We start from the raw sequence: 19,226 nt of genomic DNA on the forward strand, positions 1-19,226 counted from the left end.
AGTAAAGCAGGTAGTACCCCCTGGTTCCTATGCCAGGTCACATGATCAGAAAACCTGACCCAAGTTTCTTCTCCTTCCTGTCCTTGTTCAGTGTTGACCATAAATATGGTCTAGTCTCTGTGGTATACAGGGATTTATTAGACCATGCATGTCCGGTTAAGAATTTGGGTACGTAATATGCAAATAAGACCATTCTGGTGGAAAAGAGGATCTTGCTGTAGAGCCACCTTTTGGAAGGTTGATCCCTATCGATTAATCTAGTAGCATAATCTGGGAATAATAGCCAAATCAGAATGAAGGTCCAATCTATAGATGGCTATTTGGAGGTTGTTGCCTCTCACCAGTGCAAAGCTGGGTACTGTCTGGCTGTGTGAGCGGTCTCAGACGTAGGGGAAAAAGGGAGGGGTCCTATGTCTCATTAATAAGATGTCCCTGATTATACTATTAGGTGTCAGGGTCTAAAGTCTCTAGATGATTCTGAGCCACGTCATTATTCCAGACACTTCCAAATAGAAAATTGAGGTGCAACAGTGTTGTAAGTCCTACTGTGTTTCAGTTTTTGATCTTTTTTTTTTTTTCTGAAAAAGTTTTTTTTTTTTTTTTTTTTTTTTTTTTTTGTTCAGGCATCACCTAACAATGAATATGTGAAATTTTTATTTTTCACAGACACCCAGTCAGGAGTGCCTTGAAAAGGCTTTTTGCTTAATGGGGTCTGCCGGATTTCAGAGAGAATCCCCGAATGGAGTGTGAATCCGGCCTTAGACGTTTCCCTTTTGTTATCTCCGCTTCTGACTTTGATTAAAAAAAAAAACCTCAGCAAAATCTGTAACAAAAACATTGCGTTTCCGCAATATGGGGCCTTAGTGCCCTGCTCACTACTTTTTTTAGATATCGAGCTGGGCCAGGGTGGGAACACCCTAGTGCATCAGATTAACTATAACTCATGGCAGACTGGCATAGATCTGCAGGTCCTAGAGTTATAAAGAGACCTGGTCGGGAATATATTAAGATTGGCGTAAGGATTGCTAGTCTTTAATGTGAAAGATGTTGCTTTGCCAAGCCGCCTGGTCCACCGGCGATCACCCCTTTTACCTTCCCTCGCTCTGGACTGAGACCATATACCGGGACTAGCCTCCTCCCTGTGTGGTGTCACCGGGAGAAGAGGCCCAGCCCTAAATCCTTGGACCAGAAACTATATAGAAAACAATAAGAACTCCTCACCAGATAATCATTGTATAAACAGAGGGGTATGGTAGGGTTTGTGGTCATCGCATAGACATCAAGATTGACTCCCCCCAGATCCCTTTGGGTAGGAAGTTGATTATTTGGGTCTTTTCCATGCTTGTATGTAGGAGGATTGTACACAGACAATGAGTCTGCCAGAGTCTGAGATATCAATCAGCCATAAATGGGATCCATATCTAAAATTAATCCCCCTTGGCCAATCCTGTGCCACTTAATAAATCTGTGAAAAAAAGTTTGTGTGAATGGCTCCATTGACTAGAATGGATCCATCTGCTATCTGTTTCAGGACTTGGACTGAAAAATTGTCAGTGTGAAAAGGCATGTGTGCTTAGTATAGGCAGAGTTGGTTGAGTTAAGGCCCCGTTCCCACGGAGTAACGTGGCGCTCATTCTGACGTAAACACGTGTCAGAGCCAGCACTTCAAACCAGAATCCCATTGACTTCAATGGGTTCCGTCTTCCGCACGCTACACATTGAAATCAATGGGAGGCTTTTTAACCCATTGATTTCAATGTGTTACGCGTGTAAGATGGAACCCATTGAAGTCAATAGGATTCTGTTTTGAAGCGCTCACTCTGACACATGTTTACGTGTCAGAATGAGCGCCACGTTACTCTGTGGGAACGGGGCCTTACAAAGCCTGGAATAATGTAGGAAGCACTCTACGTGACTGGGTGACTTTAGGGTAGTCCTATAAGAGTATGTCCGACAATTGCAGTAACCGTTCTGTAGAGCCCTTCTTATGTCAGATCGATGGGGAATCTGACCATTACCATTGGAAACTGTATTATGCTAGCATTCTTCCAACAAAGCATTTATGTCGGAAAAGAATATCTCTATAATATAATACTATTATAAAACTAATAGAAAAAAAACTTGCAAAGTCAAATGTGGGGACTTGGCATAAATAGCCTGACAAACGTCACTGTGATGGTAAAAAGTTATTATTAGGTATTGCAATGAGGTATGTGCGCTTGTTTAGCCTCCTGTATGCTAGACATTAATGGGGTTATCAACCTTCAGGTGACCTTTGTTGGTCTGCGGATTCAGTCTTGGCTAGACTTGCATGGCTTCTATAGGAATTCATTGATCTGCACAATAAGCAGGATGCAGAGAACGTAGATGACTGTGCTGTACTGTAGGTTTTGATGATTCTTGGCCTTTGTAGGGAATCTGATCTGCAGATTTATTGAAAAAAAATGTTATTGAATTTTATTAAAACTACATTATTTATGCCCTAATTGAGGAGAAAAAAAATCTGATTTTTTTTTTTTCGGGGCTGGGGAAAGATGCAAACTTATGTTTATTTTCCTACCATAGCTGGCAACATATCCCACATAATAGGGACCTCAGCTCCAGGTGTCTTATGTCTCCCCTTTTTCTGGAGTCTTCCTATGTACTGTTTCAGCAGTTTTTTAGATCTCATTTTCGCCACAAATGTGGGATATCCAGCTATTACATAGATGTTTCTGAGTGCGCCATGTGAATAGTGATGAATATACACTAATTCATTCACTTTTAGAAGAATGATAGAGATTGGCATACACATCATTCTGTCAGTCACATAGAATTTAAAGGAGACCTTTCATGTCCTCTTGTGCATGCGTTTTTTTATATCGCTAGAAAGGCGACACAGCACTGAATTCAGGGAACTGTCGGCTTTTCCATTAGGCTGAAGATATTGGTGCCGTTGCCGATCCCTGCCCACTGTCAGAAGGGCGTTCCTGACAGTCTAGCTGGGCTGTGAGTACACCCCCCCCCCCCCCCCGACAGTATTCATCCATAGCCCTGTACTGTTAGAGGGGGCGTTCCTTACCACCCAGTGATGTTGCTAAACCGTCAAGAATGCTCCCCAGTACTTGTCTATGGACGAGTACTGTCAGGAGAGGCGTCCCTCACAGCCCAGCTACAATGTCAGATACGCCCTTATGACAGTGGCCAGAGATCGGTAACAGCATTGATACCTCCAGCCCTGGGGTACATAACGGGAAAGCCAACAGTGCGCTAAGTTCAGTGCACTGTTGGCTTTCTAGCAGTATATACAGTCCTATGAAAAAGTTTGGGCACCCCTATTAATCTTAATCATTTTTAGTTCTAAATATTTTGGTGTTTGCAACAGCCATTTCAGTTTGATATATCTAATAACTGATGGACACAGTAATATTTCAGGATTGAAATGAGGTTTATTGTACTAACAGAAAATGCACAATATGCATTAAACCAAAATTTGACCGGTGCAAAAGTATGGGCACCCTTATCATTTTATTGATTTGAATACTCCTAACTACTTTTTACTGACTTACTGAAGCACAAAATTGGTTTTGTAACCTCAGTGAGCTTTGAACTTCATAGCCAGGTGTATCCAATAATAAGAAAAGGTATTTAAGGTGGCCAATTGCAAGTTGTTCTACTATTTGAATCTCCTCTGAAGAGTGGCATCATGGGCTACTCAAAACAACTCTCAAATGATCTGAAAACAAAGATTGTTCAACATAGTTGTTCAGCGGAAGGATACAAAAAGCTGTCTCAGAGATTTAACCTGTCAGTTTCCACTGTGAGGAACATAGTAAGGAAATGGAAGAGCACAGGGACAGTTCTTGTTAAGCCCAGAAGTGGCAGGCCAAGAAAAATATCAGGAAGGCAGAGAAGAAGAATGGTGAGAACAGTCAAGGACAATCCACAGACCACCTCCAAAGAGCTGCAGCATCATCTTGCTGCAGATGGTGTCACTGTGCATCGGTCAACTATACAGCGCACTTTGCACAAATAGAAGCTGTATGAGAGAGTGATGAGAAAGAAGCCGTTTCTGCACGTACGCCACAAATAGAGTTGCCTGAGGTATGAAAAAGCACATTTGGACAAGGCAGCTTCATTTTGGAAACAAAAATTGAGTTGTTTGGTTATAAAAAAAGGCGTTATGCATGGCGTCCAAAAAGAAACAGCATTCCAAGAAAAACACATGCTACCCACTGTAAAATTTGGTGGAGGTTCCATCATGCTTTGGGGCTGTGTGGCCAATGCCGGCATCGGGAATCTTGTTAAAGTTGAGGGTCGCATGGATTCCACTCAGTATCAGCAGATTCTTGAGAATAATGTTCAAGAATCAGTGACGAAGTTGAAGTTACGCCGGGGATGGATATTTCAGCAAGACAGTGATCCAAAACACCGCTCCAAATCCTCAGGCATTCATGCAGAGGAACAATTACAATGTTCTGGAATGGCCATCCCAGTCCCCAGACCTGAATATCATTGAACATCTGTGGGATGATTTGAAGCGGGCTGTCCATGCTTGGCGACCATCTAACTTAACTGAACTTGAATTGTTTGTCCAAAATACCTTCATCCAGGATCCAGGAACTGATTAAAAGCTACAGGAAGCGACTAGAGGCTGTTATCTTTGCAAAAGGAGGATCTACTAAATATTAATGTCACTTTTCTGTTGAGGTGCCCATACTTTTGCACCGGTCAAATTTTGGTTTAATGCATATTGCGCATTTTCTGTTAGTACAATAAACCTCATTTCAATCCTGAAATATTACTGTGTCCATCAGTTATTAGATATTTCAAACTGAAATGGCTGTTGCAAATACCAAAATATTTAGAACTAAAAATGATTAAGATTAATAGGGGTGCCCAAACTTTTTCATAGGACTGTATAATCACGTGCCAGAGGACATGAAAGGTCCTCTTAAAAGGGGTTGTAGTGGTGGCGCCTGGCTCTGTAAGGGTCAGTTCACACGTGAACTGCCCGCGCGGGTTTTGACACCGAGAGAGACGCGTCGAGACGCGTCTCTCTCTTGTCAAATCCCGCCTGCCGCGACTGTCGCGGCTTTCCCCTCCGCTGTCGGCTCAAATGAATGAGCCGACATAGGAGGGAGCTGCCAGGGGCGGAAGCCGCGCGGCTTCCACCTGAAGATAGGGCAGGTCGCTTATTTTCTCCGCTAGCAGCAGCCCGCCGCTAGCGGGAAAAAAAAACCCGATGGTCTACATAGACCACCATTGTAAAGGGGCGGATTTTGAAGCGAAATCCGCTGTCAAAATCCACCCCTTTGCCCACGTGTGAACTAGCCCTTACTGCTCCCCTTCACTTGAATAGGAGCAGGGTTGCTTCAGCCTGAAACAGCTGCTCAGTATGGGATCTGGGAGTTGCACCCTGACTGATCTGATGACCTATGTATGATATCCTATTCGTTTTTCCTAGCTCTTGAACAACTCTTTTAAAGGGAACCTGTCAGTGATTTGGGACACTAAACCACCCACAGGTCCTTATGGAGCAGAAGTTTAGTGTCCCAAATAGTTCGGTTGTAAATCCATTTGTGCCGTGATAAAAATGTAGGTTTTATGCTCATTCTGCTGCAGTACTTTCCGCACCCCTACAAGAGGAGTACACCTGCAAAGATGGATTTAAAGCAGGGCAATTTGGGACTCTAAGGGTCTGTTCACAGTTTGGCAGTGGAATCTGCCTCAAAATCTGCTGCCAAAAACAACGGCTCCCATTGACTTCAATGGGAGCCGCTCGCTTCCTTTTTTCTGCTAGCTAGTAGTAGAAAGAAGTGAGATGACCCTTCTTGCTACGAATTTTGCTGTTGTCTCAGCTGCGGCGTGAGATATGATCCAGTGTAGACCCATTCATTTGGGCCTACACAGGAGCGGGATCCGGATGCTATATCGACATTCAGTCGCGGCGAGCCCCGCAGAATTTTCACACAGCGCGACCTTTTCCTCCGTGTGAAGATACCCTAAACCCTCCAGTCTATAAGAACCAGTGGGTGGTTTAGGGTCCCAAATTGACCTGACAGGTTTCTCTTTAAAAAGGCAGACACTCATTCTCTATCTTACGTAAAGGGTATAAGTGTTGTTAGCAGAAAGTGCTGCGGGAAAAACTGTGGTGGCAATGCATCGTGGTTCTTCCCGCAGCACTTTATACAGCATATCTTTGACATGCTGCGATTTCCAAAACCGCACCGGTTTTGGAAATTGTGTCGTGCCGCATCGCAGTCTTTACTGCAAAGTGGGATTCGCACTTACGTCTTTTTCCCTGTGGGCAAATCACGCCATTTGTGTCTCGTGGGGCCCCAGCCTAAAAGAGGTCTACTTGATGGTAAAAGTCCAAGGGTATGTTCCCATGGAGAAATTTGAAGATGTTTTTCAGATGGGGGTGGGGAATAGAGGTGCTCCTTTATTTTGTTGAGGATTCCAGCGCAGAACCTGTGATGTGAGACTATTGCTGAACGCCATTGTTTCTGCGGCTAATTAGCTGGATATACATGGCTATTAAATGGGGAGAAATCTGAGGTGGAAGACTGCCTTAAATTCTTCTTCACTTGCCAATGTGTGAACGGCCCTCAAGGCACCAAACAATGAACATCTCAATCCAGTACTGAGAATTATTGTCTGTATAACCACAAACCTGGCTGACTATTCCTAGTAACAATGCTGTCTCCTGCCAAGAAGTTGTGTTAGCATACAAACATGGTGGACAGAGGTCGGCATTGATCCAGAAAACTGCAAAACAAAGGCAAGCTCTACATGGAAGTATAAAATCACATTTGACTTAAATGGCGGTACTTTTATTCGCTATCAGTAAAGAATTAATTGGAGTGATGCCGCAGAGATCAATGTTTAGGGGGAGAACCAGTAAAAATGAATGTGAATGGTAAGAAAAAATGAACAATTTTCAGGTGACGACCACTAGGGGGAGCTTGATGCTTAGGAATTTATATCGCTCTTATGGTAAGCAGGTATTTTATCATCAAACCCATGGCTTTATGAACATGGCTGTACTTTGGCTCCATAAACTTCCAAATTGGAATAGGATACCGCAGACTTCTGTGCAGTCTCACTGCAAGCCTCTGATTTCATATGCCATGCTTTTAGGAATATACCATGCCTTTACTACATTCCCAATCTCAGAGGCTTTCTTGTACAGCATATTGTGGGTTTAGATCAGTAGTGTGTATCTGTCTGTATACATGTAGCTGTCACTCAATAAGAGGAGATGTGGGGAGTAATAGTCCCTCTTTCACGTAGTGGTCGCCATATGCCACCAAAACCCTGCCAACATACAGCTGCCAATGATGGCATGTAAAAAATATATAATTGTGAGATTATTGGCAGAAGCTATGTGAACATGCACCCGTACTACAAGCCTGCTGTTCTGTTTAAGCTGCTATTGACTAAATGGCACAATATATTGTTTTTTTACACTTTCACAAGCATTCCCAGAGATTATTCTTCAAAGTATTCAAGTGTGAATTAGATTTTGCAAAAAAATATTATGTTCACACTCCATGCAATAGGAATTGTTATAGCTGCCATGATCATGCCATGCCAGCCCTCTAGAAATCTGTATCAACTGCTTGTGCAAGTTATTATAAGGAAAAATTTGATGACCGAGTAGTTAGAGTTGGACTGGCGCACACCAGGAATACACAATAGGGTGGAATTACCAATCCCTCTACATCAAAAAACGGACACGGATGATATTGTGCCACACCTTTGGCGGATGCTCCTTTCTTGTGCCTAACATGCACTACAACCCGTCCCCCCATCGGTCACCATTTTTTGTGAATGTGAGCATGAGCAGATTGGCATGAGTTGTAATGATCCTAGCTGGCGCAGGGACATCCTAAATCTCTTGTTCCCTGTGCCTATCAGGGCTTTTATTAAGACTGGCCTATGATATGCTAGTCTTAATAAATCTGCCCCCCTGTGCATGCACCAGTTCTCTTCTGCACTGTGCAATGAGAAATTTAAAGTAGACTATGAATGACCTAGAAAGTAACAACCATGTCACTCAGTGGAGTGGGGGCTGAACAGGGATGATTCTACAGGACACTTGGTCTAGTAATGCTCAGCCGACACTTGAGACCTCACTTGCAGGCGGCATGGCGGTTTTTCTACTTTGTTTTTATAATGTATACTTGCCAACTCGCCTGAAATGTTGGCAAATCTGAACCCTACTTGAAAACTGAACTACTTGGACATTATAGGGTAGAATTTATCAAGCCCTGCACTACCGAATTCCAGCATAAAAAAAGCAGAGTTTTGCAAATTCTTGCGCTTATTTGCATAAAAATTTGCATAACAAACATTTGTATTTTTATACCACTAAGGCTATGTTCACATCTGGACTCCGTCGCATTGAAAATCCTTCCTCCCAACCACCATCGGGCTGTATAATTAACATCAGACTAAGCGGAGATCACTCCGCACAGAGAACTAAATGATCCTGAGTCTTTCTTTTTCTTCTTAGTTGATATGACTCCTAGTTAGAGATGAGCGAACAGTAAAATGTCTGAGGTTCGATATTCGTTTCGAGTAGCCCCTCAATATTCGACTACTCGAATCGAATATCGAACCCTATTATAGTCTATGGGGGGAAAATGCTCGTTTCAGGGGTAGGCAACGTTCGATCAAATTATACTTACCAAGTCCACAAGTGAGGGTTGGGCTGGATTCTCTGTGCAGCGTCCCCGCGGCATCTTCCGGCTCTGAATTCACTCTGCCAGGCATCAGGCCTGGGCAGAGCCGACTTCGCATGCCCACACTACAAGCGGACATGCGCAGTCGGCTCTGCCCAGGCCGGATGCCTGGCAGAGTGAATTTAGAGCCGGAAGACGCCGCGGGGACGCTGCACGGAGAAGACTTCTAAAGGTAGGAGAAGAACCAGCGTTGATTGGCCGACTGTATAGCATTCGGCCAATCAATGCTGGTTCTGCATCGAATTTTTCCATTCGAATAGCGAGTGGTACTCGATCGAGTATTTTGAATACCGTAGTACTCAATCGAGTACTACTCACTCATCTCTACTCCTAGTATCTTCTCCATCTGCTATGAGCTTGTATGTGTTCTTTCTTGTAATATATTACTGTTATTATCCATGCTGCTGTAACACACTGAATTTCCCCATGGCGGGACTATTAAAGGATTATTTTATCTTAAAATCAGTCTCCACCGGTTTCAGTTTTAAAATGACGGACCCCATTGTAGTCAATGGCGCCTGTCAGACAGTGTGTGACCGCTTTTTTTTTGTCCTCTGATGGGCCCAAGCAATGAAGAGGCGACGCTAATGTCCCCTAGGGTCACTTCACTTCTGAAAATCAGGACCGGTTAGCCTGTTTACTTGTCTGTACACCAGATTTATCAACTATGTCCTAAAATGTGGCAAAAAGTGTTGCAATCGCATTGTTGCCTGGAGATCACAACTTTTTGTGGGACCCTCCTCATTTTATTTGTTTATGTCTTTAACCCCCAAATGTAAAGCACCATGGAATTAATGGTGCTATATAAATAAATAAATAAATAATAATAATAATATATAAATAAAGGTTTTGAATGAAAAAAAAAAAAAAAAACTGGAGTAGCTGCCCATAGACACCAATCAGATTCCAGTTTTTATTTGGTCTACCCGCGTTAGAAGATGTAACCTGAAACGTGATTGGTTACTAAGGGTAACTCTTTCTGTTTCTTTCTACATGCAGTCCAATGGCTGCAGCCTCCATTCTTGTGTCCAGGCTTTCACGTGCCTGTCATAAATCATCCATGGCTCAGCGCCCCACACCGCCGCTACTTTCTCTCTCCCCCCCTCCTGACGTCACTTCCGACCGGGCGGATTTGGTAGCCTCGGATAATAATAGCCGTGAAACAAATGAATGCTGAAGCAACAACCAGCCAACCAGAGGCTGGGCCGGGAGCGCGCATTGGGGTTGTGATGGGGGCGGCCTAGCGTCCCTTTTACTACATTGTTTATAGAGCCGTGTTGTTGATAAAGCATTTATTATTCAAAATAAAAAAAAAGGATTTTCTGGAAGACTGGGAGAAGCGTATCGGCGCAGGCGCGGGCACGGAGCGGCGGGGACGAGCCTGAGGAGGGCAAGGAGTGGAGGCTGGGGAGAGAGGGAGAGAGATGTGACCGGAGGGAGCCTGCTTGTGTCCTCCGCCCTGAGGCAGGCGACATCCTAGTGCTGTACCGGAGGAGACGACGGTCACCATGGCGGACAAGGGAAGGCTGAGCTTCCCGGGAGCACTGAACAGGCCGGTGCCTATGAACTTGTTTGCTACTTGGGAGATTGATGGCTCCAGCCCCAGCTGTATTCCCAGGTATGATGGGGATGTTGTCAGGCTGGGGGTAGTAGTCCTCATCATGGAGGATTGTGCACATCTACTTTCTCCTCCTCTGAACTCTTCTGGGTTACATAGTGATCTGGAGTTGGGTTTCCTCTCGTGTTTGTTTACATGTTCTTTGGATGGATCTATAGGGATCTAGGTAGGGATCCCATCAGGATGTGAGCAAACCCTAATACTGACATGGTTAGAGCAGCAGTATTGGGGATCTGGGGTATACATGTCTTGTATTTACCCCTATTCTTCCACCCTCCATAATCTGGGGTTAGAACTACATCTCCCAGCATCCTCCTTGCATTCTTTGGGGTTTACAAGAACAGCCAAGTAAATGTGCATGCTGGGAGTTGTAGTGGCCCAGCAGCCAGCGTGCTAAAAGTTACTGACCCTTACTCATTGATGGATCTGCTGCTCCATTCTATCTCGGTGGGGCCGATGCTAACTATTTAGGGCTTTGGCTTTCTTTGTCAGTCCCATAGACTAGGATGACAGAGACTCCTTGCATGTGAACTACGGCTTCGTTCACACAGAGGACTCGGGGATCCCCATTCTTGTGATCACTTATCTCCTGGGTGATATGTTTTATTTATGGAGAAACGCTTGTGCTGTCGCCTTGTCAGTCTGATCCTGCTGCTGCTGCTTTATTTTATCCCTATGGAAGGCGCAGATTGTCAAGTGCAATGTTTAACTGTGTGCATCAGTCCCATAGACTGTGATGGCAGGGGCTCCCTACTTGTACATTACTACTCCATTCACATAGGGAATTTGGGGACTTTTCTGTTCTTCTGATTATTGTGTGTCCCAATGACTAGACCTTAATTCCTGTCTATAGGATATAAGTTTAGTGTGGGATAACCTCTTCAGACGTGTTTTATGTTGCAGATTTTGATGAGTTTTTTTTTCTTTTTTTACCAAAGCCAAGAGTATCTTCAAAAGCAATGAAACTTATACTTCTTCCAAATCCACTCTTGGCTTTGGCTCAAAAACAAACACAAAAAACCCGGCTGCAATGTGTCTCCGTGTCAGTCCAATATTACTGCTTTGATTTATTCTTTCTCTTTGGGACTGAGGCAAGGTAAGTGTTTGGCTTTCTTCATCAGTCCCATATACTATGATGGCAGGCTCTCCTTGTATGTGCACTACTGCTCCATTCATATAGGGGACTTAGAAACCCCCCATTCTAATGATCAGTGTAGTCCCAGCAGTCATCGCCACAACAATCAGACGCATATTTTCGCAACGTGGGGCTTCATCCTAAAGATAAGAGATAAGATAATCCTTTAACTACTGAGTCCAGTAGAAGTGAGTAGAGCAGCCATAGTCAACCTTCAGCTCTCCAGCTGTTGTAAAACTACAACTCCCAGCATGCATACTTGCCCTGCTGTTCTTGGAACTCCCATGGAAGTGAATGGAGCATGCTGGGAGTTGTAGTTTCACAGCAGCTGGAGGGATGAAGGTTGCTGACCCCTGGAGTGAAGGATGTCACTTGCATGCCTTTGTTGCACTCAAACGGGCTCAGGGGACCCCCTTTTATTCCTAAAAGCTACAGCTTCCTTCTTGGTACTATGTAAAAGTCAAATTTCTGACATAAAATATAAAAATAAAATGCATATGTAATATATCTATCTATCTATCTATCTATCTATCTATATATATATATATATATATATATATATATATAAACATTTTCACCCCTTGCTTTGAAAAGATGAAATTTTGTTGTGTGGGGGGGTTTTGGTCAGGAAGAGGTTAACAGAAGTATGAATCCTCTCCCGCCCCGCTGCTTTCTTTCTGCTTGTTCTTCCTTCATCCATTTCTTATGAGTCTCCATCATGTCAGTGAAGTTCTTATTTACAAGCAGCCAATGAAAAGATGAAGGATTGTGACTGCTGCTTGGCAGTGAAGGATAATGTATCTGTCTGTAGTAGTCGGTGACGTCTCGTGTTACTGAGCCGAGGGGGATTTGTCATATGAAAGGTGTCAACCATTGTGTCATTCTGCTTCCAATGTTCCCTGTAGAACCCAGATCTGCTGAGAACTTTCTGATCTAAACAATGTCTCATGATGGAGGAAGCTTGTCACAAGTTTTCTAAGGAATGTAAATGAGATAAACGTGTCAGGTTTTTTTTTTTTATTTTATCATTCGCACTTTCAATATGAACTGATGTGTTGTCCGTGGGGATCAAACCTCCAAAGATCCCTAGATCTAAGAGGCTTTGGTGTCTGCCGTGCCCCTTTTAGCTTCCGTGAGCTTCACAGAAATCCATCGGGACTGTAATGCAAATCAGCTCAGCTCTAAAGCCAGATCTCACTGCCTAGCCCCACAGCCCCTTCATTCCTGCAGATTTGGGGGGAAGGGGGGGTCTCTGTTCTCTGGCCAGGGCTAGTAATGTCCTCTGTCTCCTTGCTGTGTCAAGACGTATTTAGAGATGTCCCAACCCTTTAGAAGTGTTGAGTATTCTTACGTTTGTTTGTGTATACAAAAGTATCTCCTATTATCACAATGTTAGTCATTGTCTCTCCGAACACACAATAGTCTAGTATTTATAGCAGTGTGACTTCACTTCTTTGTGTCCTCTTACTAAACATGTTTTTATCTGTGTAGGTGATATGAGGCTAGGTTCACATCTGTGTTCTGGGATGTACGCTTGGGGACCCTCCTAAATGGAAACCTATCTGCATAAAAAAGTGGTTAAAGGGATCCTATCATTGGATACCCTTTATCTAACTAACATGTAGGAATAGCCTTAAGAAAGACTATTCTTCTCCTACCTTTAGATGTCTTCTCTGCGCCGCCGTTCGCCTGAAATCCGGGTTTTCTTTGGTATGCAAATGAGTTCTCTTGCAGCACTGGAGGCGTCCCCAATGCTGCGAGAGAACTCTCCAGCCCCGCCTCCATCTTCTTCTGGAACGCCCTCTCCCTGCATCGTCTTCTGTCTTGGGTTTCAATCTTCTACCGTAGCTCTCGGGCAGAGCTGACTGCACATGCCCGTGGCCACAAGAAAATGGCTGCTTAAACCAGCTTACTATGTAAGCGACTACAAGAAAACGGCCGCTTACACCAGCTTACTGTGTATGCGGCCACTTTCTTGTGGTCCGGGCATGCACAGTCGGCTCTGCCTGAGGCCCAGAAGATTTAAACTAGCGCCGGAAGAAGACACAGGGAGAGGGTGTTCCAGAAGAAGATGGAGGCGGCGCTGGAGAGTTCTCTCACAGCATTAGGGACGCCCCCAGTGCTGCGAGAGAACTCATTTGCATACCGACAAAAACCCGGATTTCTACCGAATGGCGACGTGGAAAAAACATGTAAAGATAGAAGAATAGCCTTTCTTAATGCTATTCCTACGTGTTAGTCAGAAAAAAAGGGTATCCAATGATAGGATCCCTTTAACTAAGTAAACCCGTAGACCCCATAGACTATAATGGGGTCCATGTGGTTTCCACTCTGTTTCTGCATGAAAAATGATGAGAGAAGAGCGCTGCTTGCAGGACTTTTCTCTCCACAGGTTTCATGCGGGTAGGGGAACGGAATGGCCTGAACGCAGATGTGAGCCGAACCTTAGGCTGCTTTATGTATACAGATTGTTGGGCTGTGTTCACATCTGCCTCTATCAAAAATGGAGTACACAATAGTGCATCATCCTCCATGATGGACAGCACATTAATCTCAGGCTATAGTCCATGTTGCCACAGATGGCTTTCACAATTGGCCACTGCTGTCTGTGGTGGATGTGGACAGCGGTGCCTATAATAGGGCCATACAATAGGGTTTTCTGTTATGGTGGCTCTTATGTTTTTTGCTGGAGAAAATAGTGCAGCGTACACAACTTGTTTTAATTTTATTTTCGACTTATTGAGACTGACTAATGTGAACCTAAGACTTGGCACACGTGTCGCATAGTTTGGAGTGTCGCAATTACTGAACTGTTTTTAAAGGGATTTGCTATTAGAACAGACACGGACAGTAAAGGACACTGCATGATGTCCCATTTAAATCAATGCAAAATGTAACGGACACAGCTAATGTCCGCGCAAGATTTTGTGTGGGCATTGGCATCGGACACTAGCTGTTGGACACCGACGCTAGATGAACTGTCACCAATGTCTTATATTGGGGATCTGATACCCAATACCCCACAGGTCAGCTGCCAATGATATCTTTTCACCAGTCACGTTGTACATATACCAAGCAGTCCCATTCAAGAGAATGGGGCTGAGCTGAAAGACGGAGTCCAGCACTGTGCTTTGTATTCAGTGAAGAGGCCTCAGGACTCGGTGCAACATTCTGTCATGGGGGGTCATGAGTGGCGGACCACCACCAATCAGATATTGATGACCTGCCCTGAAGATATCCTAACCCCACCTATATACCTCTTATCTGTGTATAGTCAGTACTTAGGTATATAAGGCCTACCTAGCGTACAGTGCAGATTCCGTGATTGGTACATGATGGGAGTTGTGGTCTCACAACAGCTGGAGGGCTGCAGGTTGCACAGCACTGCTGGAGACATTACAGGTCCCAAAACTACAGGCACCGAGACACTAAAAGAGAGTCCTGCTCCCCAGAGGTTAGTCTGAGAGGAGGGGAGGGGAGGGGGTGCAGCAAACCTGCCTCATGTGAATATCAAGGGGATTATCAATGATTGTACATAAGCCAGACGCCCAGCTGTGATCTGTGTGAGCTCAGGTATAAATACCCTGACGAGAGGATTATGGGATAGAGGAGGACACACGGATACATCAGTAATAGTGACAGAAATCACGTCCTACAATGTCTATTGTCATCTGCCTCTGGAAGTGGTGTCGCCTTTGCACAGATGTTCCAGTCTGAGCACATATTGGGCTGGTTCCTCACTGGTTTGCATCTGACTTAATCCTCGCAACGTCGCTGCAGGCTGGGCCATGAAAATAAAGGTATCTGACAAGTTGAGTTTTTGGCGGTGACAGATCAGCACTGTGGAAAGCGTTGACTAGAGTTTCTACAGGTAGAGATGACAGACTCCACTGAAGCCGAGATCCGTCCTGTCAGCTGTTCAGTGACAGGCGCTGTAGTCACAGAAGAGGCGGCGGACATTGTGGTCATACACGGCGGCGTTCACACGTTAGGTCATCGGGTTATCAGTCTGATTTGTTTGCTGTTTTCTGAATACAGGTTACTCGCTATACGTGCTATCTGTTCTATTGACTCTGTCACTTCTTTTATTTTCCTTTCTGCTGTAATCTAAAAAATGAATTTACCTTGCAAATAAAATGGTGAGGGCATAACCCGAGGATATCTGAGTGATGGCGACCCTGCCCGATTCGGCAGATTATGCCCCTTTAGTGCTTACCTGCAGAGCAGGCCCCATTCACTGACTGAGGGTCACTGCACAGGCAGGAGGCCGGGAGAGAGACCACGCTGCTGACACAGCGCCTCTTTGTTCTCACGGTCAATATTGGTCGGACCCCCCCTTTATGAAATGGGAATACCCCTTTAATTGAAAAAATAACTTTAATGCTTATGTCTGCATAACAGTGTAAGGTTTTTGTAGTCTTTTACCATAGAAACACACAGGACCGCTTAGGACAGGGGTAGGCAAGCGTCGGCACTCCAGCTGGTGTAAAACTACAACTCCCAGCATGCTTACTGGCTCTGCTGTTCTTGGAACTCCCATAGAAGTGAATGGAGCATGCTGGGAGTTGTAGTTTCACAGCAGCTGGAGAGACGACGGTTGCTGAGCCCTGGCATAGGAGCTGCAAAAACCAAAAGTTTTTTTCAGTTTGCTGTCATCAGAAGTTATTCTTAAAATGTTATGTTCGGCCCCAAACATCTTTTATTTTTTTTTTGTATCCGATCGGTGGGATTCAGACACCCAGAACCCCCGCTGGCTAAGCTTATGCGGCTGCTTCTGGACGCCAGAAACTTCTGCTGTGGACAGGACCTAAAGCAGCTCCTATTGTAATAGGTCCAGAGCTGCAGCCTCAGCCAGTCTATAGCTGTGGTGCCAGGGTGCTGCATCTCTGTGACTGGAATGGGAAAGGAGCTGCTGTCACTCATGTCCGGAGGCAGCTGGAATAGCTGATCAGTGCAGGCTCGGGAGTCCAACCCCCACCAAGAGGTCATAAGAATAATAAACACGGTGGCTCAGTGGTTAGCACTGCAGCCTTGCAGCGCTGGAGGCCTTGGATCGAATCCTGCCAGGAACAACATCTGCAATACTTACCTTTCCTTAGAAATCTGCCATCGCTGGTTGGATACACACTAGCTAGATGGCTGCTTGTGTCGAAATTGCCAATTACTTAGAGGGAGTGTATATTTGCAGTTTATATAGTGAGTTAAAAAAACAAAGCTAAATAAATATATACCTATGGAGGTCAAGCTTTCATACCGACAAACACCAGGAAGGTTAAAAAAACCCAAAAAAACAAATAAAAAAACACCCTTGAACAGCAAACAGATCCCAAGATCAACATTCCCCTTCGCTTTCCTAAACCTATGTACGCAGTACCAGTGGGGTCATGTTCTGTAAGTTCACAGCTCTGAGGGCTATTTGGAGAGTATTTTAGGCGTATGTGCCTTGTATTTTAATTCCAGACCCAAAAGTGGATTACTTGGCACAGGTTTTGTAAAACTTTGCGGTGTTCCAGCGGCTTGTCTTACCGATGGGATATAGGAGGGGTGTCTGTCACGTGTTCTGGTCACTTATTGGAATGGGGACTCTCAAAGCTGCAATTTGGTGCAGGGTAGATGTAGTCTTTAACAGATCTTTTACAAGGAGGGTTGAACTGTGGCAGAAGTGCTAGCATTTGGCAGTCCCCAGTATAGTCATGGTTGGTGGTCGTGTCGAGGGGTTGGGGCATGATCGGATAAGGAAGCCAAGAGGATGGATTCAGCAAGCCAATGGATGAGACCAGAGTATAGTCTAGGAATGAGCAGGAGTAGCATTATAAGCTGTTCAGAGGTATCAGTCACTACCCGATCCTGAACCCTGCCACATAAATATACCATTATTCTAAATGGTACAAGGCAGGTAGGGACCCCATTACAGATTTTTGCAGTTGAGCCCTGGAGCTTGGTCAGTACCAAGTGTCATATCCAAGAGACAAAGCAGGATCGTAGTCTGGCGCGTAAGAACACCCAGGAGGGACGAACCTTTAGTCAGCAGGTGGAATCAGGAGGAACGAGGCTGCTAATCTGATGAGTCCTGGAAGGACCAGCCTGGCATACCCTTAGACTTTCTAGATGGCAGGTGACAATCCTCTGTATAGAATGAGAAGTCATCGTTTCTTTACACATTCAAAGTGTCCCATGAGTTGCGCCCTCCTGAATAATTTGGTAAGGAGGTGGGCAGCTTCCTGACATAATCCTGTAGGGATGTCCTTGTGCCAGTCATGCTGGTTGGCATCTTGTTTTCTAACCTGTTCTACCTCCCCGCCATCTACTGCATCTATTCAGATAAATGTGACCGGCCTCTACCGAAACATTGGTATTGCCTCAATATGGATAAGTGCAGCTAACCCCTCCCCCCCAAAAAAAAAAAAATAAAATAAAAATATTACTACTCTTTAGAGCTTATTGGAAAAAAATTAAAAATTTTATATATCCAGGGCGAGTCCAACATAGATTTCACGGTTCGGATGGAAATCAAAAATGTGCTTCTTTGTAACGGCAAATTAGTCCAATTCATGTGATTAATTGTTGTGCCCGGGCTCAGACCTAGAAGACGCATCTCGGTGGTTTTGTAATTACACAGATGGCTGCTTTACGGGCCTGCCATTCTCTTTCCTGTAAGGATGGTCATGTGACCCAAAAATGTATGCGATTTGTCCGCTACTCACTGTGGCGCGACTCATTTAGAGAGATGGCTTGGTTAATGAGTGAAACCGCAGAATATCACCGAAAAGTGATTCAACACAACCGCACCATGTGAATAGGGTTCTTAGATACATAATAAATGCCTAATAATCTAATAAATCTACATACGTATATTTTATAGGATTATATGTGTCCGTATACATATTTAAATTTTTTTTCTAGTTTATGTCCATTATATATTTTTTGGATAATCTCATGATCGCACAGGTGCAGGCTGTGATACATTGTACTGTGACAAGACGTGCACCTGTGTCCGCCATGCTGGATTCTGAGTTTTCACGCTTTATTTAGATGTTACCACACTAGAGGTTTCCATGACTATTATTCACGTATCACCGTAATGTTTGTATATGTAGATTAATGACATCGCTATTGACCTGTTAGGATTTCCAGCACCCGGATTTTCAAGCTCCTGTGTGAATGTGCCCTTATAGCAGCTTCTTAGTACTTTTTGAGCAAGTTTCATCAGGATGAACAGTATAGATGTAACTAATGCCCAGGTTATCTATTCCAGCACTTCTTATTTTGCCTCTCACGTACTCCTAAGGCTGGTCTTACACGACCGTAGTTTTGCACCGCAAATGGTCCGCAATTGCGGGTTCAAAATTGTGGACCATTTACGGTCCCATAATTTTCTATGAAGACTCTTACACGATCTTAGATTTTGTCAGTGTGTGGCGTGCCGCAACCGTGGTCCAGACAGTATACCGCATGTCCGTAATGGCCGTGCTTTTACGGCATGGCACGGAAGGTCCAATAGAAGTCTATGGGCGCGTGCATTTTTGCGGATATACACTGAACATACATCAGTGTATATCCGCAATTGCGGATATCAACATGTGTGTTTTGTGGTGTGTTTTGTTTTTTGCGGATCCGCATAATACTGATACACACGGAACGTTGCGGATGCACTTTGCGGATGTCTGCGGAATTAATTTTTAAAGTGAAATTTGTGTTGCGGATCCGCAAATTGCGGACCGCAAAAACCACTACGGTCGTGTAA

General features: G+C 44.4%; 2 protein-coding genes across 9 annotated transcripts in view; one reads left to right on the forward strand and one right to left on the reverse strand.

The window, feature by feature from the left end:
* The window catches only part of MTA1 (metastasis associated 1), a 229,858-nt gene that overhangs the window by 50,418 nt on the left and 160,214 nt on the right, over positions 1-19,226 (reverse strand). The gene's annotated exons all lie outside the window — the stretch shown is intronic.
* Positions 9,863-19,226, forward strand: part of PACS2 (phosphofurin acidic cluster sorting protein 2) — a 74,825-nt gene continuing 65,461 nt past the window's right edge. For 4 of the 8 annotated variants that reach the window (XR_012717263.1, XM_075283039.1, XM_075283042.1 and 1 more), the window contains exon 1: positions 9,864-10,347. Coding sequence is in view for 7 of the 8 variants with exons in the window: in XM_075283039.1 (XP_075139140.1) it covers positions 10,238-10,347 (110 nt within the window). In the remaining variant the exon portion in view is untranslated. Of the gene's footprint in view, positions 10,348-19,226 lie in introns of all 8 variants that reach the window. The other 4 variants (XM_075283040.1, XM_075283041.1, XM_075283046.1 and 1 more) reach the window with 2 other exon arrangements.

The sequence above is a fragment of the Leptodactylus fuscus genome, chromosome 7, assembly GCF_031893055.1.
Source record: "Leptodactylus fuscus isolate aLepFus1 chromosome 7, aLepFus1.hap2, whole genome shotgun sequence".
NCBI classification, from domain to species: Eukaryota; Metazoa; Chordata; class Amphibia; order Anura; family Leptodactylidae; genus Leptodactylus; species Leptodactylus fuscus.